The sequence below is a fragment of the Odontesthes bonariensis genome, chromosome 2, assembly GCF_027942865.1.
Source record: "Odontesthes bonariensis isolate fOdoBon6 chromosome 2, fOdoBon6.hap1, whole genome shotgun sequence".
NCBI lineage: Eukaryota > Metazoa > Chordata > Actinopteri > Atheriniformes > Atherinopsidae > Odontesthes > Odontesthes bonariensis.
Window position 1 is genome coordinate 4,620,455 of NC_134507.1, and position 25,392 is coordinate 4,645,846.

General features: G+C 40.6%; 1 protein-coding gene across 6 annotated transcripts in view; it reads right to left on the reverse strand.

Moving 5' to 3' along the window:
* smap1 (small ArfGAP 1) overlaps positions 1-25,392 on the reverse strand; it is a 159,970-nt gene that overhangs the window by 55,532 nt on the left and 79,046 nt on the right. For all 6 annotated transcript variants that reach the window (XM_075474616.1, XM_075474613.1, XM_075474615.1 and 3 more), the window contains one exon: positions 4,277-4,340. In XM_075474616.1, the coding sequence (XP_075330731.1) occupies positions 4,277-4,340 (64 nt within the window). The remainder of the gene's footprint in view (positions 1-4,276; positions 4,341-25,392) is intronic.

Sequence of the window (25,392 nt, forward strand, 5' to 3'; positions counted from 1 at the left end):
GCACAGACACAGAAAGCCAACGGAGAAAGAGGTTCACTGACAGCCGCACAGGAACGTCACCTGAGATATGGAGGAATAAAGGAAGGAATAGAGCGGTTGCTGAAGGCACGCTGCCACGTATTTGACTTATTGATTATGTGTGAAATCTCATCCACCCGATCTGGCTGTAAGGCGAGAAGCGCTGTGTATTTATAGCAGGGCCTCCCCTCCCCGCTGCCCCATCCCGTGCTGCACTTGGGAATTTTTTGATCAATGCTGTGTCCACCATCTCTTTCCTCCATCAGCACAGCTCTCGCTCACACAACTCAGCCCCATATTGGGGAAACACCAGTGATTGCTTATTACGAATTCATGACGAATCCCCTTGAAGCCGGCCTTTCTGTTGTTGCCGTTTAGGATTAAGGTCAACAAACATGGAGCACAATGTTTCTGGTGGTTAGTGTGCCAGGACACAAACCACAGGTTTGAATCCAGAGTGTGACATTTTCTGAATGTCATATCCTCAGTGCATTCATCTTCCCAGTCGTGTTCTTCAATAAAACACAAATGCCATTAAAATATATGCATGCAAGAGATACAGAGCGCTGTTCTTCCAGCAAACTGACGTTTAAGACTTTGTCAAACTGATAGTAAAAGTCTGGAACAGTTGTGTCACTTTAGGATTTGGTGACAAATCATACCAGGTAAGCAGAAGCTGGATGAAGCCACTGCTTTGAGTTTCAGAGACACTAAATCCCATTTGTTACTCTCGTGCAAGCGTAAATGTTTTCATCGGTGAATAGTTCATTCAAACAAGCTTAATTTGCACCCACATCAGAGGTGTGAGCAGAATGGCATGCGTGGGGGTGCAGTTAGCTCATCTGGGGGGGCAGAATACCTGAAAAAAATTGGTGGAAAACCACTACTGCAACTTCAAGCATAATAATAATAATAATAATCATAATAATAATAATAATAATAATAATAATAGTAATCATAATAATCATAATCATAATCATAATCATAATCATAATAATAATAAAAATAATCATAATAATAATAATAATAATAGTAATAATTCAATTCCGTAATGAAAATATGGTCACACTAGCATAAATCATGACCGTCAATTTTGTTAACAGTGTGGAATTTTTCTATGAAGTTTTATTTTTTTCAACCAGATACTTGGGGCAAGACATCCAGCCAACTCCAGCTTTTTATTACCTTCATTAAGTCTACATTTCAGATCATTATATACAACAAAAACATCCGAAAATGGGAAAACCGGCTTTTTTTTCAGCAGCAAGGGGTTAAGGTTTCGGAGGGGGGGGAAACACGATAACAAAAAAATAAAGAAAGCTATAAACTTTGCAGATATATGCTTTTTTTAAATCACCACCTGGATTTATTCTACCAATACAACACAAACAGAGATAATAAATCATGGCCTTTTTTCTGGCCAGTTTTCTTTGGATGGACAGGGCATTTCTCAGGGGGGCAGGACTTGTTCCTGGGGGGGCAGTGGAAAGTAGCAGTATTACTGGAAATTTCATGTATTTCAGTTCAACAGAGGCGCTGAGCATTTACATTTGATGCGACTACCTACTACAACTCTTCAGATTGGGGGATCTTGTGTTCTTTACTCCATATACGGATGCTCGTGTCATGATTTTGGGTGTTTGATCTTATTTTACAGTGAATTGTTCCTGTGTATCCCACTTGTTTTGCATTCTGTCTTCAGTTCCCCCCCTGAGCTCAATCAATTGATTGCTCCACAACTGTGATCCATAAGTTGATTACCTTTCACTCTGTATTCCTTCCCCTGGTGTCTTTGGTTCTTTGCACTTTTCCAGTGAAGACATCTTGCCAATGATTTTTTTGGTGCTCCCACATCGAGTTTAGTTTTTCTTTTTATTTCATATTTATGTCTTTCAAACGTTCTTTGTGGTTTCCTCTTTGGCTTTTGGACTCTTGGCTGCCCCTACCTGTGTGATGATAGTGCTGAATGTCCTAGAAATAAATGTTTGGATTTCAAAATGTCTGTGTGCTCCATCTGTCACAACTGATATTAGTATGTAATTTTAAAGAATGCGATTATACATCACATGATAACATTTTATGCATTTAAGGGCGTTTCTAAAGCATAAACTAGAGGTTTGTGATATCTCTTGGTTTTGAGACAGCATTAAAATTGGTGTCTAACATCTTGTGCACATATAAACAGGTTTTTTTTTTACAAACGTAGCTCCACCGCTTCATCTGGAAACAAAAGTTTTTGGTTCAATTTAACACAGGATACCAACGTGGCAGATTTTTGGATGGGTCCTGATCGGACCGGCAGCCGGTGGGAGAATTGTGAGAATGAAGCCGTTGCTGCAGAACGGCGAGAGAATGTCCGCTGTCGCCCAGGCCTGCTCGGCCTGCACGTCAAGGAGAAAGGCAATTACAATGCCAGTGTAGTTTAGAAGGTTGCAAACACACGGTGCATGTGCTCCTTAACAGGGAGATCAGCGGACATCTTTGAAGTGTCGAGACAAGAGGTTTGAAAAACAGGAAGGCAAGCATGTGCCAGATGGGCCCCGAGTATAGATGCAGGTACCGGTCACCGGGGATTTTTCTCCAACAGTGAGTGCTGTTGGGGTGGGATTTTTTTGTTTTCCGAGAATAAAAGAGGGGAAATGTTTTCTTTAAAATACCTGTGAACATGTAGACCAGACCCTTTTTTCGTTTTCCCCTCAAGACTATTTTTATCAGGACCTCCCAGAGTTTTTCCTGTCAAAAACTGCTTTAAGCCCAAACATGGCAGCCATGTGTTCAAAGAACTTCTTTCCTCTCCCATCATCACATCATGCACTCTTTGCATTATCTTTTCTACTGGGAAACACTGGACTTAACACCTTCACATTAATAATGTTGTAGTATGATATGACATCAGTCACAGAATGTTTCACTTCAGAACTTTTAACTGTTGCAGAATTCTGCTGATAACTCACCCAGCACTTTTAAGTGTAATGACTGGAGATCTAAAGAGTTTCCCTCCATCTCATGTTGTATATCATATCCATATCATTCTGCTGTCATAGGAACAGGAATCTTTAACATTCTCCCTGGCCTGTCTGAGAGGAAACCTACCGAACACACCTTAAGCTGAATCAAAGTGAAATCAGGGAACCGTTTCACAACAGTGATTTGCAAGCCTTTGCAGATTACAGAGCGATGTCAAATGACCGTCATGTTCTTCGAGGCTGCTGCATGAGCGTGGCACCCATTTTGATTTGTGAAACCTGTGAAAATGACAGCAGGGAGGGAATAATCTTGGGTTGAAAATTGCAGCTTTGTAAAAGCTGCAATCAGAGCCCTATACCAAGGAGAAGGAATTCATTTACAGCCAGACCGCTGAAGTGGATGGGGAGCAATCGTCAGTCTGACTGCACCACGAGGAGAGCTCCAATTATCCCAAATAAGGGTAACTACATGAGTGGGTAAAACGTTGCACTTTTCGTGGCTGTGCAGGGAGCAGATGAAATACACTAAATCTGATTTCTGATGTATCCCCATGTGAGAAGTCCACCGGAGCCTTCTGAAGACATCTTTGATGCTCAGTTTCAGTCTAGAAAGTACTCTTTGCTGACTCAGAAGTATTCGGTGCCCTCTTGCATCTTTTTTTTCTTCCGTTTTTTGCTCTAAATTCCAAAGAAACAAAATGCAACAAGCTTAATTGCTTTCCTCTCATAAACCATCCTTTAGCTCTGCGGCTTTTGTTTGGCTGCGTGGCCTGTTTCAGGTTTTAAATAAGCCACTGAAAAGATTCGACTTCTTTCAGATTAATATATAACCAGCAGGAGATAAATGGTGTCATTTTCCCAGCTTTGTTGGAATGTTAAGATTTCTAATCGAGCTCTGCACTTGAATTTTACAATTTTAATCGACCGCAACCGCTTTTAGTAAAAGAAAGAAAATGTTCAAATCTGGAATGAACATTCAGTCATACTATATCTCTGTATGAGTGGACTGTTGGGTGATTTTTTTTCCATGGCTGCCTGGGGTCACTAATGGTAGATTAGGACCTGACTCAAACTAAGCCTGGCAGCGTTAAACTCTTCCAGATAATGTCCAACATTACTTCCCCTTGCAGTTATTATAATATCAGCCTAAAAAGATGATTACATTCTTCAACATTACTGGCTTAATTTACATATCTGACACATTAGCCACACGTTAAAATACAGTTTGATGAGTTGATATATTGCCTGAGGACTTTAGATTGAAAGGTGACGGAAGGTTGTTGGTGTCTTACCCAGTCCCAGCAGGTCTACAGCCGGCTCTGAGCTCTTCTTTGGACTGGCTCTGCATTCTGACAGCTGAGGGAGAGAAAGACAAAACAGTACAGAAAGATGTTAGCATAACGTCTCAGTCGTCCAAACAGGATTTCATGTGATCTTAAAGTTAAATTATAACCCCAAATTGGAAAATATTAGTATAGAATAGAATAGAAAAATACTTTATTCATCCCCCAGTGGGGGAAAATCAAAATATAATATGCTATGGAAAAAGAAGGTAAAAAGGAACTATTTCATAAATTTAAACAAGTTAAAAGCCCATATTTGGTAAGGTTACTATGTTTTGTAGAGGGTATGCAGTGTTGTCCATTATGTTGAACAACTTTTGCGAAATTCCTCTTTATCAGCTTCTCACAAAAATGTGCAGGCCATTAAAAGCGCCAGAGAAATCAGTGAAAATTATCTTCACAGAACTGCCTGTTTTGTCCGGATGAGAGTAGCCCATTGAAGCAGGTAGATGAGGACATTTTCTCATCTTGAATGATAAAGAACTGTGGGTCACAGTGCTCACTTTCTTTACTTAGGGAAGCCAATACCAGTCTCTCCAGGACTTTCATGATGTGGGATGTTGGGACAGCTGGTTTGTAGTTGTTAAGAGATTGTTTAAGTTCTGGAACAAGGCAGGATGTCTTCCACAGCACTGAAACCTTCTCCTAACTCAGGCTAAGGTTGAAGAGGTGCTTTAGAATCACACATAGCTGTTCTGCATCTGCCTTCAGCACCATTGGTCTGACATCTGGACCTTGGGCTTTATTCCAGTTCAGTCTCTCCAGCTATTTCTTCACCTGAGTGCTGGATACAGACAGGCTGGATAGGAATGCAGAGCAGGTCTGACTGTGTCCTGATATGGAGGGAAATGTTGGTGCGATCCATGACTGAGGTGCTGGGTGACACTGTAAAGATGTGACAGGGAGGGTGTGAGATCTACTTTGCTGGAGGCACTGGGGGGAGAATGCAGAGCGTTTTTCTGAACTGAACCTATTGAAAAACATGTCTGGTTCATTGGCTCTGTCCATACTTCCATCAGTCGTATCCCCCTTTTCCTTGAAGCCTGTGATCTTTTTCATCCCTGACCAGCCATTCCTCGCATCATTCTCCTCAGTTTGTTTCCCAACTTCCAACTGGAGCTTGCTTTCTAGCTCGTTCTGCACACCCTACTTACTCTCTCTGCTTTTTTAAGTTATCCCGGACACTCCCCAATCATTCACCATCTGTCCACCTAAAGGGCTTCTTTTTCATGTTCAGCAGCTTTTTCAGGTGGCTGATGATCTAGGGCTTATTACTGGGGAAGCACCTCGTTGCCCTTGAGTGGGATGATACTCTCTCACAGAGGTTAATGTAGTCTGTCATACACTCTGTCATGGCATTGATTTCATCTCCAGATGGCTCACAGAGTGCATTCAAGTCTGTGACCTTAAAGCAACCTTTCCGAGTTTCTTCAGCTTTCTGATAAAAAACAAACAAACATTGTAATAGTCTTTTTGATTACAGGTTGGCACTGAACGATAAGTGCTGAAAGATAGTTGGAGGTCAGGAGTACCAGATTATGGTCTGGTTTTCCTGATGGAGGATGAGCAGAGGAGCAGTATGCATCTCTTATGTTTGCAAGAATAATACATGTTCAACAACAGAAAACTCCCAAACTTTTGTGGGAGAAAGCCAAACTCTGTGATGGTATGGAGTTGTGTCGTTGTCCTTTTGATATCTGACAGCAGCGTTAAAGCAAGAAAGTACAGAAATCGATCTTTTCCAGGATAGAAGCTGGACTGTCCCAACGTTTTTTAGAATGTGCTGCGGGACCTGAAATGAACAAAATGGATGAATATTTGCTAGGCCTGGGCAACGGTTAAAATTTTTAATCTAATTAATCACATGATTTCCCTGATTAATCACGATTAATCGCATTTGTACGCAGAATCCAAAAATGAATCCAAAAGTAGCGTATAGCTTTTAGCATTTAGCTTTATTTTAAATGTGCTGCCATATGAATGAAAGTGCCATAACATTTGTTGTGCAAACACACTTTTAACATCAGCATCTTTCTGTAGTTTTTATGTAGAAGCCTCGCTCCACTGTCTGTTTCCTTGAATGACTTGCTGCTATCAGTTGTGTGTTTTGCCTTTAAGTGATATTTTAGACTGGAACTACTACGCTGAGAAGACAATTCAACTTGGCTGTAAATGCAGGAGGTTTTTTTAATTTATTTTGAAATACGGGCTTTTATGTTGAAACAAGTAAAACAGGAAGTAGCGCCGGTTAGCTCCGTGAGCTTCACACACAGAGACCGAGGAGCATCTGTAACGATGATGTTACCTGCTAGTTTATTTTTATTTTATTACTCCATGCTTCGTGGTGTTTGCTGTAACTGTGTGAATGTGATGCATTCAACCGAATTTTACAATAATAAAACCTGCGTTAATGCGCGATATAATATTTATCTGCGTTAAATAATTGACAAATTGACGCGATAATAATGAGTTAACGCGCCCAGCCCTAATATTTGCAAATTAAATTGAACTGACAGTACTGAAAATGAAATGTCTTGGGTTAATACTGACTGCAATGAAACAAAAGTCAAAGTAAAGGTCAGAATCGTTGTTTCTGTTCTTATGTTGTTTTCAAATAAAGAATAGTACAGTGTATGAGATAGACAGCATCAGCCACGAGCTAAAGGAGGGAACTAAGAAGACTGCTTGCTGTTGTTAATATGTTGTGTACTCGTAGGCAGGGGCGAGGCTAGTGTGTTTTTAGTGGTGCCAAGGCACCACCGTGAGATAGCTCGGCACCCCCTGGCTCAGCACATCTTTAAAATATTATATTATGCAAAAAACTTGCTCTGCCCTTGCGCAATACTTTGGTGCGATTGGCCAATCTGGCAACCTTGTGTGTCTGGCAACCCTGTGTGTCTGGCAACCCTGCTTCAAAACGAGGCTCGTGACCAGTCCACTTATCAACTACATCTCTTCTGATTGGTTGGCAGTGGGCCCTTCTTAATCCACACAGAAAGAAGCTTTATTTATTTATTTAATTTATATTTGTGTTTTATTTATTTATTTATTTATTTATTTATTTATTTTCAAAAGGCATTCTTGATATTATTAGCCTTGGGTGATTACAAAGTGTGTATTTTTGTTTGTTTTTTTGCTCAAGGATGCATTATTTTAGTGACCATTATATTTATTTTCTAGCATTTGTTTTTGTTTTAACTCTTTACTCCCAAAATAAATGTTGAGTTATCTTCAATATTTGTCTCAGGCTCTCTGTTATCCCTGTCCAAGCCACAGTCTTTTGAAATGAAGAGGTCAAAATTGAATGTTGTAGGGGAAACACTACTCAAAGCAAAACTAATACGGCTCCAAAATTTATATATGTACTAGTTCGCCTTAATTAGTGAGAAATAATGTGCCTCTGTGAGCACTGGGGGGGCTGGGCCCCCCTAAAGACCAGATCCTAAAATCGCCCCTGCTCATAGGGAAGCTGTAAACACTGACATGCAGTGTTGTGCATCAGTGTATGAGAAAAGGGAGATACAGTCAAAAGGTTGGAAGAAGAGGGGAGGGTACAGATGGCCAGGCATGGAGTGAGGTTGGAGGGAAAAATATGGTGGGGAAAGGGAAAAGATACCAAAAGGTTAACATGTGGGCCATGAGGGATCTACAACGCTGGTAACAAACCCAATTTCCCTCCAACAAAAGATCGATGGGCCGCATTTGAATTCAATGTCGTCTCAATCCAAAGCAATGAAAACAATTACCGTACCCACACCTAATCAGGAATGCATTGGCTGTGAATCGATGTGTGATGCAACTGCAGCAAAGCTTGAACAACGGCAGCGTGAATCGCAGCAGGAAGGTCGTTTGTGTTTGGCGGCACATGTTTGGTTTGTGTTGTTTAGTCAGTCGAGCAAGGACGCGAAAGTTATAGAGGACACCTCGTGATAAAAAAAAACTGAGATTAAAGTCGAGAGTAGACAAAACAGGATATTTGTCAAGAAAACTGTTACATGGAGCTTTATTAATGTGATGAGATGTTGCAAGTTAGACGGTAGCTAAGCAACTGCATAACAAGCCACTGACTGCAGCATGAATAAAGCTGGGAAGGACAATTTTAGTACTCCTCGAGAACAAAGCACTATTCTTCGCTACATTTAAGACAGAAGGATAAATACATAAAAGATACAAGCAGTACACTGTACAACGACTTTTGCTTCCCACTAGGTGTACCTTTAACAGTGGCTAAAGCAGTTAATCCTACTTTTTCTTTTTAATTGTTACAAAAATATCATTCAAAACTGTCACAAATATATATTTTTTTCTTTTCTAATATACATGGTAAGACTTTGTATTTTACCAGTGTACTTCACACAGCCCTCTTCACCAGACCAAAATATCTTTTTTAACAGAAAAGTAAATACAACTATTGAACAGACATGTCTCATTTCTCATTTCTCATGTCTCATTTCTAGTCAAAATATCTCATTACACTTAATATCAGACACAACTGCCTAACAAGTACCATTTCAGCCAGATATAGGGACTTGTTTTAACCCATAAGAACCCAGACCCATTTCTACTTAAATGAAAATTAAGGGGGTTATAACAAAATACCAACCCCCCCACTGTCAGAGATCTGTAATGTGACATATATGTCACATTGGGAGTTAAGAACCTGGATAATTTCTCCATCAAGGAAAATTATGGGGGACGTAAGGGCGTGTGACACCTGTGTCACGGTGGGTTCTTATTAATACAATACATCTGGAATATCTTGTTAAGTGAAAAAGTCTTGAAAGCATCTTGTTTTGAGTCATATTTCATATGAAACAAGCTTTTTTTTCATTTGAAGAGGTTTTTAAGCTAATTTCAAGATCACTTTTAACTCAAAAGTCCCAAATATCACATTTTATTTCAGGAAATCTTGACAAGCCGATTTTCACTAGTTCCATTGGCAGATTTTTTTGCTTATTTCAAGCAAAAACGTCTTTTATTTGTTGTTTTTTTACTTATTTTTGGAGGGGCATTTTTTCCAGTGTACTAATGAGCAGGCGATGTGTTGCCTGCCGCAGACGGCGGTCAGAGTGCTCTCAGTTTGGAGAATCAGGGAGAAATTCTGACAGTGGAGCTAAGGTAACAGAGAAGTGAGTTTCCACCATCTCAAACAACTCACAGCGCTTCAAGCAAACTTTATTCAGGTTGAATTTTACACCACGACTCTTTGGAATCAGACAGTTATTTCCTTGTCCTTTTTTTCCACAACCCAAAAGTCTCCACATCATCCCATCAATGTATCCTACATTACTTTTACAAAGATTTAAAGGGTCGGAACTGTTCGTGGTTTTCTAAGTATTTAACTTAATTGTTATGGGACTGTTGTGCGTTTAGACCAACAGGATTCTGAGTGACAGTTAATTATCTGGGAAAAATCACTCACTCAAATTGGTATGAAGTTTTTGAGGTTTGTGGCCTAAGTGGCTTACCTTGAGTAAATTGCAAATGACATCTATTGTGTTCTTTAAAGGCAGAACAGAAAGCCTTTATCTTCAGCTTCTGATTTACCGCTGAAGCTGACAGTGGCAGCGAGTGAAACATCTTTTTCATTCAAGAGAGCTTAAATATAACAATCATATTATTATTATAATCAATGGAGAAGGGTGAGTTTATTTTTTATTTTTTGACACATTTTTACAATTTCAATACAGTGCAAAAAACAAGCATTGTATTAAAATGACAATTGTATCATTTTCAATAAAAAGTCAAACTATTCAAAGCTTTTCAAAATAGTTCTAAATCTGAAATTCTCCCCTGGAAAAACCCATTAAATTTGCAAGCAGATAGCGACAAGAAAACATGCAATACTACGCTTGTCCATTTAATTTCAGACATGCGGGAGCTTTCACCGTGTTTCAAAAGTGAGATTACATCGCCTTTCACTGCTGCATCCCACACAGATGCTGTGAAAATGAGAAGAATGAAAAGAGAAAATTCTAAAATGTCACCCTTGATGCAAAGCTTGAACATCCTGCCATGCGCCGAGAAGGATTTAGACGGCCGGAGCTTCCAAAAATTTGTGTTTGACCATTGATCGACTGGTGGGATTTTCCCGTCTTCATTCAGGTTGTGGCCCTTTGTAATTAGTTATCTGAGGTGACACCACGTGATGCGGCAGACAGATGGTCAGAGGAAGACTGGGATTGTCTGTCCAGTTTGAAGAGAGAGGGCCTAAAATTGGACAGCAATTACCAACCATGCCCTCAAACAGGTGAATAGAGTTTTCACTTGATGGCAATGGCAGTTTGAATCAAAAGCACTGTGTGAACCAGATCCTTCCGACTACTGTCAAATCTCATTGCTGTCAAATAAACAGCAGACAAAGTCACCGTGTGACGGCTGTCATGCTGAATGTTTGAGTCGGGGCACCGCCGGCTGTAAGATCCTCTCTGACATGTGTGACAGACAAGTGACACGAAGCCACATTTTAATCTGATTCTTTCAGCAGGCAATTTTTATTCATGCTGGCTTTTAATGTTTGCATCAATGTTAATGTTTTGCATTAAAATCTTAACCAATCTGTGTCACGAAAACAAATGAAAACAAACTAAATGAAATGAAAAGGTACCCATGAGGGAAAGGAGTAATCGGGATAAGAGACGTGAGCTTCTAGAAATGGTGAGGATGGCACTGGATAACTACAAACTACATCAAAAATCCTCCAGGTACCCATCACATCGACGTTACAGTAAGGTAAGAAATAATGCTTTTATATAAAGTGTAGAGTGAGATGATAAGCAGTAAGTTATGCTTATGTTATACAGCCTGCTCTGAGGTAAACAGTTCAAACTGAGAAAACAAGTGCTCAGTTTAGGGAGGCCATGGCTATGTTACCAACTATGAGCGCAAAGTCGGTTGACAGACTGCTGGATCATTTCAACTTAAACATTTTGAATGTAATGGAAGCTGCTTGCACTGAGAAAGAATCAAGAGCACCTTGATCAAACAGAAAACCCCATGGAGAAACACCACAACGGTCAAAAACCTGAAAAGAGAATGCAGGAAAGCTGAACGTAAATGGAGGAAAGCAAAGCTTCAGATTCACTATGAGCTGTACAAACACAGCCTGCGTAGTTATAACAGTGAGCTGTGCAAGGCCAGACAGCTGCATTTATCTGAAATGATTAATAAGAATGTCAATAATTCTCGAACTGTTTGCTTTGGTTGACAAACTCACAAATCCTCCTAAACAGTCAAACCCAGACCTCCTCTCCACTGAGAAATGCAACGAATTTGCCAACTTTTTTAGCCAAAAAATCAAAACAATTAGACAAAACATTAACGCAACAAAGACAAACAAGAAAACTAATCTGTGTCTAAAACCTAGAAATAACTCTGACGTTATGTCACAATTTAATATTGTTGATTTAAAAATCCTAGAGGAAACAGTTCGGCATCTGAAATCAACAACTTGTTCTCTGGACATAATACCATCCGACTTTTTAAAAACTGTTTTTACCTCAGTAGAAAGTGATCTCCTACGAATAGTTAACAGCTCACTGGCATCAGGCATTTTTCCCAAGTCACTAAAGACAGCTGCCATTAAGCCACTCCTAAAGAAGAGAACTCTAGACTCCTCTATGATGAACAACTACAGACCTGTCTCTAATCTCTCTTTTATATCTAAGATTATTGAGAAAGTTATATTTAGCCAGCTTAACGACTTTCTGAATGAAAGTGGAAGTCTCGATAACTTTCAATCAGGCTTCAGACGTCATCACAGCACTGAAACAGCTCTGGTCAAAGTGTTAAACGACATCAGGTTGAATACTGACTCTGGTAATGTTTCAGTCCTGGTTCTGTTGGACCTCAGCGCTGCGTTTGATACTGTAGATCACAGAATCCTGTTGCACAGGCTGGAAAACTGGGTTGGACTTTCTGGAGCGGTCCTTAACTGGTTCAGGTCCTACTTAGAAGGCCGGAGTTATTTTGTTACGATTGGCAGCTATGAATCTGAGCGAGTGGCCATGACTTGTGGAGTCCCCCAGGGGTCAATTCTTGGACCTCTTCTGTTTAACTTGTATATGCTCCCTTTGGGTCAGATATTGCAGAACTTTAACATCAATTATCACAGTTATGCCGACGATACACAACTTTATGTGTCTCTGTCACCGGACGACTGCAGCCCAGCAGACGTTCTGTGTCAGTGTCTGGAGGAAATAAACACTTTCACCAAATGTAGACATTTTCAAATCCAGGTAAAAAACATTTCTCATGTGTCTATGCATGAAATCTGCACGCTATCTTTTAACTTATCTGGACTGTTGCTTGTTTTTAATCATTTTAATTCATTTTAATTACTTTATTTGTTTCTCTTTATATTCTTTTACTTATTTTTAATGCTTCTTCCACTCCCTGCTGCAACGTTTTTATTTTATGTAAAGCACTTTGAATGGTTTTGTACATGAAATGTGCTATATAAATAAATTTGACTTGACTCGACATCTCCAAAGTAGATGAAGACTGAACAAGCACAGAGGCCTGACATTTAGATTTTATGGATCCCGATCAGCGTATGCACAGCAACAGGCCGAACAAGGTGAAGAAAATGGAACGCTGATGTCAACGAGCCTGATAACAAAGTAATAATGAGCAAACATTGAAGTTTTCACAGTAAAATTTAAAGGGCAAAGTTTTCGATCAGGAAGTCTGAGCGAAGTTTGACAAAAGAGATGATTTTCACAGATATCGCAGGTGAATATTGCAAATCATGGATTTCTATCCAAAACACTATCTTATGAAACTAAGAAGTTTGTTTTGAACATATTGAGGGCTGTCATGAATAATTCACACATCAACCTGATAATAGGTTAAAACAATGTTAATCTGCCTTAGTTCGAAACTATATTACAAGAGTAGAAACTCTTATTTCCAGGTGTAAGACATTAAATTGACTGGTACTAAGTACAACAGCACACTCTTAGGTCAGAAGTAAGAGTTTGGGATGATATGATATGGTTCAAAGGGCGAGTGTATCCAATGTGCTTCTTAGCTCTGTGTATCTTTGTATTTGTTAAAATGACACAGCATTATTTCAGGCTTTTAGTTGTGGGTTCAGTCCAATATTCTGTGATTGTAGTCCTGAACTTCTGAAGAGTTTTTGAAGAGTTTTGAAGACTCGTTTTGGTCACCTTGGATCTAAATCTTACGGGGCAATAAATAAAAAATTTTTAGACTGATTACAAATGACTTCACTATGTTGTCAACATGACTGTCCACTCTCTAGGTAATAGACATGAACTACAACTTTAGTAACCTGTTGAGCATTTCAGCTTCCTTCTTAGTGATCTAGTCAATCAATTCCCCTTAATGGGTGTTAGCATCTGGAACTTTTTAGCATCCATCTCAGCACTCTCACTGGCATTTTCGGTCATTATATTGCATCCTTTCTGACCGGCGCTCCCAAGCTTCAATGGAGTCAGAAAGGAGGAGAGAATCAGAACAAACGGAAAGTCGCTCAAGTGCCATTTTCAGGTCTTTCCACAGCATGATGCTATCACCACCGTGCTTTTTTCTTAACGATGAATGTGCTAGGTCATGCCTTGTGGTTTATGTTGCTTCGAGTCCTACCAAGAGACTTCATTTCTTTTTATCTCACCAGATACAAGATTATTTTCCCATGTGCTCATAGTGTCTTCTGAACACCTTTTGGCAAACTCAATAGAGCGGCATATGGTTTAGCTGTTTTACTGCTTGGATGACTGATGGAGAGCTGCTGAAAGGGTCGTCAGTCTGATAGATTTTCTCATCTCTGCAGAAGAGATCTGAAGCTCTGAGGCACTTTTGAGTCCTTGATCACCTGCCTGACAAAGCGCCCTTCCTAAGCACATATTAATACTGATAAGATGGCAAACGTTTTAAGTCCAATGTACAACTGAGAACACTCCAAACTTTAGAAATGGTTTTAAAGCCAAGGTCTGATATAGTCCACATCCTAATTTTATCATGGAGGTCTAAAAAGATTTCACCAAAACTTCAAGGTTTAGGTTTTTATCCCAAAATGCCGAGTATATGTGTGTGTGACTTTTTAGCCTGCATGTATTTTATTTTATTTATTTTAATCAAACCTTTATTTAACCAGATAAAAGACCCATTGAGATCGAGACCTCTTTCACAAGGGTGACCCTGAGAAAGGAAGCAGCACAAGTCATGGTGGACAATTCCATAGACAAACATTAGAAATATAAAAAGCAAGCTGTTTGATAAATAAAGTACAGAAGCTGTTGTTCCGCTAACAAATTAAAAGGCGAATTTGTCTTTTAAAAGATAATAAAATTATCCTCGTAGAAGGGGCAGAGCAATGTGATGGAACAAACCAAGAGCAAACAACACTAAAAGAGGGAGAGGGAAAGCAAATGTGTGTCGAAGGAGACGAAGGCTGTAAATTGGTTAGTGGGGACGGAAAGATCGGGAGTAAAAGAGGGGTTGGGGGAAAAAAACGCGGGGAAAATCCAAGAGGGACAGGAAATTAAGGACGGAGAGGGGAATGAGAGAATAAACATGAGAATGAACGAGGGAGACAAAAAGCTGTGCAGCTGACAAAGAAGTCTGTCACAGACGGAATAGTTGTTCCAGTTGAAGCTGCTACGAGAAGCAGGAAATTACATCAAATAATTATATCTAAACTTCTGAAATATTTGTCTGCAAATTTTCTTACATTTCATTTTATTGCAATATAGTACAGACCGAGTCTGGCTTCTACTTGCAACAGGCATATGTTAGAATGACCGCTAATTCAAAACTCTATTTAAGGAAATATTTTCATTAAAGGATACATTACAGGCTGATGCAATTTCCTGAAAAACTTAATCAAATACCTCAGATATGCTTTGTTGAAACTGCCACAAGGATACAAATAAGTCTTCTCTGTTCAGGCCTGCCACATTTAGTGGAGTGAGTCACCTCCCTAATCACCTCTTCCTTGGAGGAAGGCTCTCCGAGTTTCCATCCAAATATAAATTTGGACACGAATAGAGACTCAATAAGCCCTTGAAATATGTTTTTCCTGTACGAGAGAACATACAGCACCCAGCCTGAGAGCAAAAATACTTTTTTATACTTAGATTTCCATCATCTTTGTGTGAATAGTTGGCATCGATCCATCCTTGAGGCATAATCTTAAGGAATGATAGGAGTGCCAAAAAAACAAGACAAAGACGAACGAAGAAATGTAGAGAGGATTAAAAGGGAAATAAATGACAGAATAATTTCATCATGATTTCTAATGTAATTAAAGTGACTTACTTTTTTCTTTTGTTTTTCCACATTGCTTTTGCTACATCTGAAACAATACTGTTTTTCCATTTTTCTAATGCGTTTGCCATTTCGTAATGGTCTTGCTTTTGCTATTACTTTAGCCTTTATTATGATACGGTTGCTTTAGCTTTTCCTTACTTAAATAGCTTTTGTGATTACAGTTCTCCATGTGCTACTCTAAAAAATTGGCAAACAGCTGCCAGCTGCTGATCTTAAACCTACGTCTCACCCTCGCAAGTCAAAGACCATTGTTCCACAAAAGTTGGAAGTTGGAAGACCCCTTTATAGATACTTTCCCGTTTTCTCTTCCTGCTATCCTGTTATAGGCGCCTTGATCAATGTCCTTGCATTTGACTATTACAGCAAAGCAAACACTAAACACACAAACATAGCTACACGTACACTCACCGGCCACTTTATCAAGTACACCTGTTCAATCAATCAGCCAATCGCATGGCCGCAACTCAATGCATTTAGGCATGTAGGGTGGTCAAGACGACTTGCTTAACCTTCGTCTTGTGTTAGTTCCCTGTTACCATCTCTTATGTTAACAGGTCGGTTTTGACCCGTGTTTTAATTTAGTTGTAAAATACACCAAAAACAATGATCTATCATCCAATTTGTTTCTCATCTCTTGGTTACCTTGTTAGGCTTCCTTATCCATAAAAATATTGGTTTTAATATTTTTGGTGTGGGCCCCTGGGCCTTGTTTTTGTCAGTATATTCCTCAATTTCAATAAAAAAAAAAATGGGTTAGGGTTACAGTTTTGGTTCTAATTATTGCTTTATAATCTTATTTTTATAACTGGGTCGAAACCGACCCTAACAACACAAAGGTTTTAATTTCAACTAGAGCATTTTATAATTTAGTGAAAACAATTTTTTTTTGTTTTATTTTGTTGAAATGGAGGTTCCTGACAAAGTCATAAAGCCTTGATGCAATAAACAAATTTATATGGTTATGTTGTGCATTTAAAACCTAAAAACAGGTCGGTGTCGACCCTAACACAAGACGAAGGTTAAGTTCAAACCGAGCATCGGCAAAAAAGTGGATTTAAGTGACTTTGAACCTGGCATGGTTGTTGGTAACAGTCGGGCTGGTCTGAGTGTTTCAGAAACTGCTGATCTGCTGGGATTTTCGCACAAAACCATCTCCACCACCTCATCCTGATGAATGCGAGCGAGCGATTGATAAAAAGTGATTAGAATGCGTACTTTTCAATCAGCCTGTCCTGACGTGCCGCGAGCAATGTCGCTCCGTCCAGTGATCACGCCGACCCGCGCTGTCTCATTGGTTGAAACGAACACGCTGCTTCCTGTTGAAAAGCTAGTTAGCAACAGCTCAGCACCCAATGGTTTATGACCCCAAACACCCGTACCACAAAGATCTGAACCGAAGGGAGCCAGAGAACTCGGTGTTTCAAGTGAGTACTTTCTGAACCAATAGAATCACTCCCGACAAAATCGTCACGCTGCATATCAGGACACCCTCGCGAAATTTCGTTGTCGTATCGCGTCAGTTTCGCTCGCTGGCTTTCAGTCAGGATGAGGTGTAAGGTTTACAGAGAATGGTCCGAAAAAGAGAAAATATCCAGTGAGCGGCAGTTGTGTGGACGAAAATGCCTCGTTGATGTGAGCAGTCTGAGGAGAATGGGCAGACTGCTTCGAGATGACAGGAAGGCAACAGTAACTGAAATAAGCACTCGTTACAACGCGTCGAACCTTTTAAGAAGATGGGCTACAGCAGCAGAAGACCACACCGGGTGCCACTCCTGTCAGCTAAGAACAGGAAACTGAGACTACAATTCGCACAGGCTCACCAAAGTTGAACAACAGAAGACTGGAAAAACGTTGCCTGGTCTGACGATTTCAGCTGCGACATTCAGATGGTAGGTCAGTCAGAATTTGGCGTAAACAACATGAAAGCATGGATCCATCCTGCCTTGTATCAACGGTTCAGGCTGGTGGGGGTGGTGGTGGTGGAATGGTGAGGGGGATATTTTTTTGGCACACTTTGGACCAATTGAGTGTCGTTTAAATGCTGCAGCCTACCCGAGTATTGTTGCTGACCATGTCCATCCCTTCATGACCACAGTGTAACCATCGTCTGATGGCTACTTCCAGCTGGATAATGAAACATGTCACAAAACTCATATCATCTCAAACTGGTTTCTTGAACACGACAATGAGTTCACTGTACTCCAACGGCCTCCACAGTCACCAGATCTCAATCCAACAGAGCACCTTTGGGAAGTGGCGGAACGGGAGATTCGTATCGTAGATCTGCAACCGACAAGTCCGCAGCAACTGCGTGATGCTGTCATGTCAATATGGACCAAAATCTCGGAGCAACGTTTTCAACACCTTGTTGAAATTATGCCACGAAGAATTAAGGCAGTTCTGAAGGCAAAAGGGTGTCCAACCTTTTGCCAGCAACATGTAGCTAATAAAGTGGCTGGTGAATGGAAATTTAAATTAGTTGCACTGAATGAACATGTAAACTCCTCCAGCAGATATTTTACATTCAAATCCCACAAGGAAAGGTGGACATCTTAAAGGAATCCTATGTAACTTCTCAAAAAGCCCATTATGGAGCTCCCCCTACAGGCTTGGAGGTAATGTACGGTTAAGACACTGTCGTAAATCTCTTTCTCTTCCTTGCTTCATCAGTCAACGTCTTCTTCTGTTTCTTCGGTGCCTCTTCCATGATGAGCGTACTGACAATGTTGTGCTAGCTTAGCCTTATACCTGGGAGCGTGAGAGGGGTCTATTTGTTTTTGCGGTAGGTGTGCCAGAAAGCAAGTCGAAGTAATTCCGCTCAGCTCCTGGGCCGCTCCAGCAAAGTTACATAGCGCAGTTTTTCCAACTCAGACCCCCGAAGGGCATAGGAGACAGGCCAATCGTACTATTAAAACTCATTCTAGCCGCACAATTTTTTTCAAGCTGTTATTTTAATGTAGAAATGTTACATAGTATTGCTTTAAGTCTCTAAAAATGTATTTTAATCATATACTGGAAATAAAGAGCAGTATTAAGGAAATAAACTACTCTGAAAGGAGTTCAAGTTTCACATCTATTTACAACCAATTAATATCATCAGAGGTTCTGCAGCACACAGCCACTCCATTGCCCGATCTGGTCGTGGTCCAAAGCTTGCGAAAAGTTTGTTTGGTATAAAAGTTTCTGTCACTGCAACCAAAAGCTTCCAGCGGAGACGTATCAGATCAAAAGCCTTCGAATAGTCAGAAGCAGGAATGAACAGCTATGTATGAAATGAAACATAGGGTATAATATGGTGATAATTATGACATGAAACTGTGTGTGTATAATATTTGAGGCTAATTACTAATACTGTTCTCTTGTATTTGACAATTATTGACAGTTTTGGCACCACCTGCAGCAGCCGTAAAAAGAAATTAGCAGTTGTGGTAGCGCTTCACACCGGATTGTCGTCTTGTGGATGACAGCTACCCTATTAACGCCATAAAAGAGAATAATAAAAGTGCCACGGCCTGGTTGCACGAGTGACGGCAAAGATAGACAGCTCCAGCAGAGCAAGGAGACAGAGAGGGAGCCAGAGAGTTCACTGAGGAGAAAAAAGGGAGGAGAAGGAGGTCAGTTGGTGGGGGAGGAGGGACGGAGCAGAGAGGGGGGGCCGCAAGGAGGAGATGGGATGTGGAGGCAGGAAAGACGAAGAGAAAGGGAAGTTGACAGAAAGAGTGATGATGAAAAACGAACAGGAGGATGAGAAAGAAATGATGGAGTTGGAAAATGAAAAGAGGAGAAAGAGGAGAGACATAGCTAGAAGAAAATGAGATGGAAGGCAGGATGCAGGAGGCCGACCCCTGCATGCACAGAGGGAGAAGAGTGTTGAAAATGCATTATCAATACAGACTTAGGCAGTCCTCCATCTCTGCCCAGAACGTCCATGTGTGTGTGTGCGTGTGTGTGTGTGCGTGTGTGTGTGTGTGTGTGTGTGTGTGTGTGCGTGCGTGCGCGTGTGTGTGTGTGGCCCCACAGTCAGCGGCTGTTAAGTATGCTACGCTGCTGCAGTTCTGCACCATTCAACACGATCTGTCACTCAGCTGGTGGCACACCCGCAGACACGCACAAACACACTCACACAAACTAAAAGGGAAGATCTTAAGCTGCCACATGCAAGCATCTCTTCCACTCAGTTACATTCATCTGACAATCATGGAGACCTCATAGTACCACGCACACACACACAAAAAAATACTAAGACACAAACACGCGCAAGTAAACGAGCCACATGCATATGAAAGGCAACAAACAAGCACAAGTTCAGGTAACACATGCCAAGCCAGTGGGCAAGAACACCCAAAAACTGCTGCTGAAAACACACTTTGGAAATCTTTGCATCCGGAGACACACAACCAACTCACACATGCACACTTTGTTGTTTGTGGAAGGTCACACAGTAGAGTCTAATGGCTGATGCATGACAGCGCTGTTCAGGGAAAGAATACCTAATCAAATAAAACTCAGAAAACACACGCTCACATCTCAAGGTATTTTTAGAGGTGAGTCTTATTTGTCACTAAGCAGGAGGACTTTCCAAGCCTCGAGAATCTTGTATGGTAGTGCTTTTGAGAAAGTGACAAGTCAGCTTCGGGTTAGAATTTTATGGTTTGATCCAGACACACACACACACACACACACACACACACACATACATTCAAAAGCTGCTTCGATTCACAGCGCACACAGCTCCTAATGCTCATCTGGGCTTGTGGAGCAAATCCAACTGCCTGGATTTGTCGCACACGTCCACCAGAATGCTCACACGCACAGCTGGATTTAGAGGAGCCGGATTTGGATTAGCATGCTGATGCTAACGTGGAACACTGCTCCAGCCATCTATTTGGGCTGTTTTCCTCCTGGTCTTAACTGAGGAAATTGAAGATGCATTTCCGTGTCTGTGAGTGTGTTTTGTAGCCTTCCGCGAGCCCCCTGCATGTATGTGTGCATACGAAGCAGAGAGTTTAGTTCATTGATGACCAGTCATAAAAGTGTATCGTGCATTCACTTTTAAATTAATTAATTAATGATTATTTTTAATGGGTTTTTTAATTTTTCTAATTTTTATTATTATTTTATTTTTTTAATTAATTTATTTATTTATTAAATTTTTTTTAATGATTTTATTGCCTTCTTGTGATTTTATGTAGCTGTGAAGCACTTTGAATTGCCTTGTGCACTAATTGTGCTCTATAAATAAAATTGCCTTGCCATTATTTGACCCCAAGTAACCTAATTCACTCCCTACAGTTGTTTGTATGGAGCTCATCAGCAGGCATGTGACAGTAGAAACACTTGGAAACAGTGGTAAGTGTCACTGTATGCAAGGTGGACAGTGTGGGTCACATCCATCTCACTTGGTATGCAGAAAAAGACACAGTAATCATTTACTAGCCACCTTATTCATCCATCAAGCCCAAAATCTACCGACATTTGGTCCTTTGTGGGCATTTATTCTGGACAACTGGTGAAAAGACAGATTCTGTGAGACAGTCAGTCGTTTAGCAGCTGTTTTAGCATCTAATGTCTGTTATGTGCTGCGTGTTATTTCTCTTTTATGCTTTGTTCCGTGACTGACTGCGATGTCGCTCACTTCATAGAACAACACTGCAACTGGCACCTCTGAATTTCCAGATCTTTGACATATAAACAGCACAAGAAGTCAGATTTTCTAGACAGTAACTCCAGTGAGGTAAAGGAGGAAGCATTTATGTAGATTTGAAGTGCTTTCTGAGTAGGTTTCCCCACACCTCTTTCTCCATCACGAATACACACACGGTGTAAAAATGCATTTGGATAACACCACTGTTTGTGTTGACTCAATGGGATCTATTATCTGGGACTTTGTAACGCTTTGAGAAATTGAGGTAAAAGAGAAAAAAAGAAGAAAAACCAAAATTAATACAAAATAATAAATAATAACGCAAACACCTCAAATCAACTGTTGCTGATGATTTGGGCTTGTTTTGCAGCCACAGGTTCTGGCCACCTTGCAGTCATTAAGTTGAGCTTGAGCTATAAACCAAAAGTATTCATTAGTCAAATTTAGGTCCGACAGATTGGCTGAAATTGGGTTATGAGACAGGACAATGTTCCAAAGCACACCAGCAAATCTACAACAGATTGGCCGAGAAGGAAAGAACAAAGGTAATGGTTGTAATGGACCAAAGATAAGAGACCTGACGGGAGGAGAATATCAAGCATTCTACGTCTATAATATTCAGACTGGGCTTTCCTGTCAGTTTACCTTTGCTCAGGATTACTTTTTCTTTTTATATATATTCAATCCATCGCCATACATTCATGTCATATGAATCAAAAGGTCCCCAGCTTATTTGTAAAGTTACTCTTATGTTTGTCTCGTGTGCAGACAGAATGGCGTTGTACAGGTCTGAAGCAGGGCGATGGTGAAAAGGAAGTGGTTAGGAAGGTTAGGAAGTGGATTCTACATCAAAACTTCCCGGCATCGCAGTCATCTGTTTTTCAAATGTATGAGAATTCATGGAGATGTTGCATTTCCTTCTGCCTGTCTGTGACACCAGTATACAACGCAGACCGACTGACTGCCACCAGAGGTTCCGTCGTTCTAATGAGAAACATTAGCGTTATTGTCATGTCTGAATGTGCCCACTGGTGTGTGAAAGCAGCTTTGCAAGGCTGGCCTTATAACATTTATGTGTCACTTTCAATCTGACACGAGTCTGAACGGCCACACTAACGGACAAACATGCAGAGTCACAGCGGGTCTTCTTTCGGAATCTGACCAAATGAGTGATTCAATTATTAAATAACATTTCAGACTTTCCTGCATAGGGGGTTTCCTTACTTATCATTACTGGCAGCGGCACCAAAGTATTTGTTACAGTGTCTGAGCCAACTGAACTGCATCAAACTCTGGCTGAATAATCAAGTTATGCTGCAGCTTATCCCCTCACCAATGTAAATGCAATAAAACCATTGTGAGTAAGAAACTAATCAGCAATCTTTAAAACAGAGTAATAGCTTATTACAAACAGTGTAATAAGCTCAAATAAACTGAAAAGCAATATATATATATATATATTTATTTATTAGGGCTGGGCGAGTTAACTCGTTATTATCGCGTTAATTAGCTAATTATTTAACGCCGATAAATATTTTATTGCGCATTAACGCAGTTTTTTTTAAATGATTATTTATTCATGTAAAATTCTGCTGCTGTCTGCTGTGGAACAGGAAAAGAAAGTAATCGGCGGATCCACCAAACATGGAGAAGGGTACGGAACTTTTACTCGGCCATTTTCATTTTAAAGTTCTTCTAGACGGCGGAGTCGACAGAACCAAAGTCATCTGTAAACACTGCCAAGTTGAATTGTCTTCTCAGCGTAGTAGTTCCAGTCTAAAATATCACTTAAAGGCAAAACACACAACTGATAGCAGCAAGTCATTCAAGGAAACAGACAGTGGAGCGAGGCTTCTACATAAAAACTACAGAAAGATGCTGATGTTAAAAGTGTGTTTGCACAACAAATGTTATGGCACTTTCATTCATATGGCAGCACATTTAAAATAAAACTAAATGCTAAAAGCTATACACTACTTTTGGATTCATTTAGGATTTTGCGTACAAATGCGATTAATCGTGATTAATCAGGGAAATCTTGTGATTTATATATATATATATATATATATGCAGCTGATTCCATCTATTGCTGATGTGTTTCACACAATAGTAGAGCACGCCTGACATACCAACATGAATCGCATGTTGATCAAGAAAACAGACTATAAAGACTCTGATGTAATACCTCAATTCATATAACGTCTAATCTTGCATCAGTAGCAGACATGTTGTGCACATCACTGTTGTAGGTGCGTCTATATAAAGCTATGAGGAACATTATTGTGTGACATATGACCAATGTCTGAGTGACTGAATGCTGCCGTTTTAACAGATTGGTAAAGATACCAACGTTTTGTACCTCAAGTCTGAAAAGCCCTGAACTAAGCAAGAACACAAGCCAACAATCTGAAAGACTTGTTAATAATGACTCAAGCCCTGGCAATGGATCCGTGGTCTGCAAAACTGTTCAGGTAGGCGGCAAGTGTCTATGTCCCAGCTATGCGGATAACTGGTTGCAGGTTTCCCAGCAGAACATTGTGTGGCGATAAAATGGGAAGTCTTACTTTAGTACGACTAGTTTACCCGTTTGGCATATCGGTTTAAATTGAACTCGGCCCCTAAAGCCTGCAAATGTCAACCAATTCCGCTGAGATGGCTCACTCTGTTTGCCGTTAGCCTGGGATATATAATATGTCTCAGTGGTGTATAGACTGTGCCGCATCACAGCAGAGGTAATGTGCTTGCGTGTGGTCATATATATGAGGTAAGGGAGGAGGCCACTTGTGTGTTGGTGAGTTTATGCATCAGTGAATTTACAGTGGGGGAGGGTAGATGTGTGCATTTATTACCGTGTCTGCCTTTTGTGTGCATTTTATTTCTCGGGAACCAGACCTGATTCTCCTCCCCTGCCGGCGCAAATCCAGCTCATTGATTAGCTTCCCTGTGGTTACACTATTGATCCATTGAATGCTGCATCTCAGAGAGCGCCACTTAAGTGCTTTCTATATATGTGGTGTATGATTCATCTGTTAGTGTGTGTGTGTGTGTGTGTGTGTAAGGGAGGGAGGGAGGGAGAGAGAGTAGGTGTGTCACTTTGTTAGTCATAGAACGCTGCTCCTTTGGCTGCCCTTCACACCATCCGCTCAAACGAACCCCAATCAACCACAGATATGCTTTGACTGCAGCAACTGCTGCTGCTGCTGCGTGTGTGTGTGTGTGTGTCTTTGTGTGCCACATCCAATTTCAGAAAAGATTGAGAGCTGAACTCAGTCCAGATGTGCAGAGCACCTAGCGATAAGACCCTCCCCAAATCCCTGCCCTGAATGAGCAAAAAATATGAGCCGAGACATCAGCATGGATGCAGACTCTACTTCGTTGCCATCCCCAACAATGACCAGCCCAGTGTTCCCCGGGAAGGAACGAAGCCTTCTGTTTTCTGGGTTGAAAGAGAAAAAACGACAACACGAAACGGTAGTCTAACAGGACCAGCAGTGGTTTGCAGACAGAGCCGTGTGCATGAGGGGAGAAAGACAAAGACGGGGACAAATGAAGGAGAACGGAGATGAATGGAGGTGAGGAGAGAGAGATAGTGATGTCGTTCCTCGCTTAGAAAAGGTACTTCGTGTTTTAGTGAAGCGCACGTGTGGAATTCAAAGTGTCCTTCCCTCGTAACACAGCTGTCACATAGCAGTCGCTGCTAATTCAACTACAGAAAATAAATGTGCTTGAAACAGTAATCTTAGATGATAGTGTTTACTTCTGCCATCTGTTTTCTGATTTCAGCCACTAAACCGTGTTCCGTTTACTCTGACAGCTGTTCAGACATTCAGCTCTCGCTTTAGTTACTTTTTAATTGCCAAACATGCCTGGTTGCTTTGTGTTTGCTGAACTCTTTCAGCGCAAACCATTTGCAGCTCCTAGTGATTCAATGAGTACATGCTGCTCGAAGCATTAAGTTAAGATTCTAAGATTTTCTCTGTGGACTCACTCTCACATTACAAACTAAACCACCGCCACTGCTTTTGTGGCAGCTTAAATGTTTTACACCTTTTCTCTTGTGAGAGTTCGAACTAAATCTATTTCATAGTGTTGCAACGACACTGAAATGACAACTGTAGTATTTTTT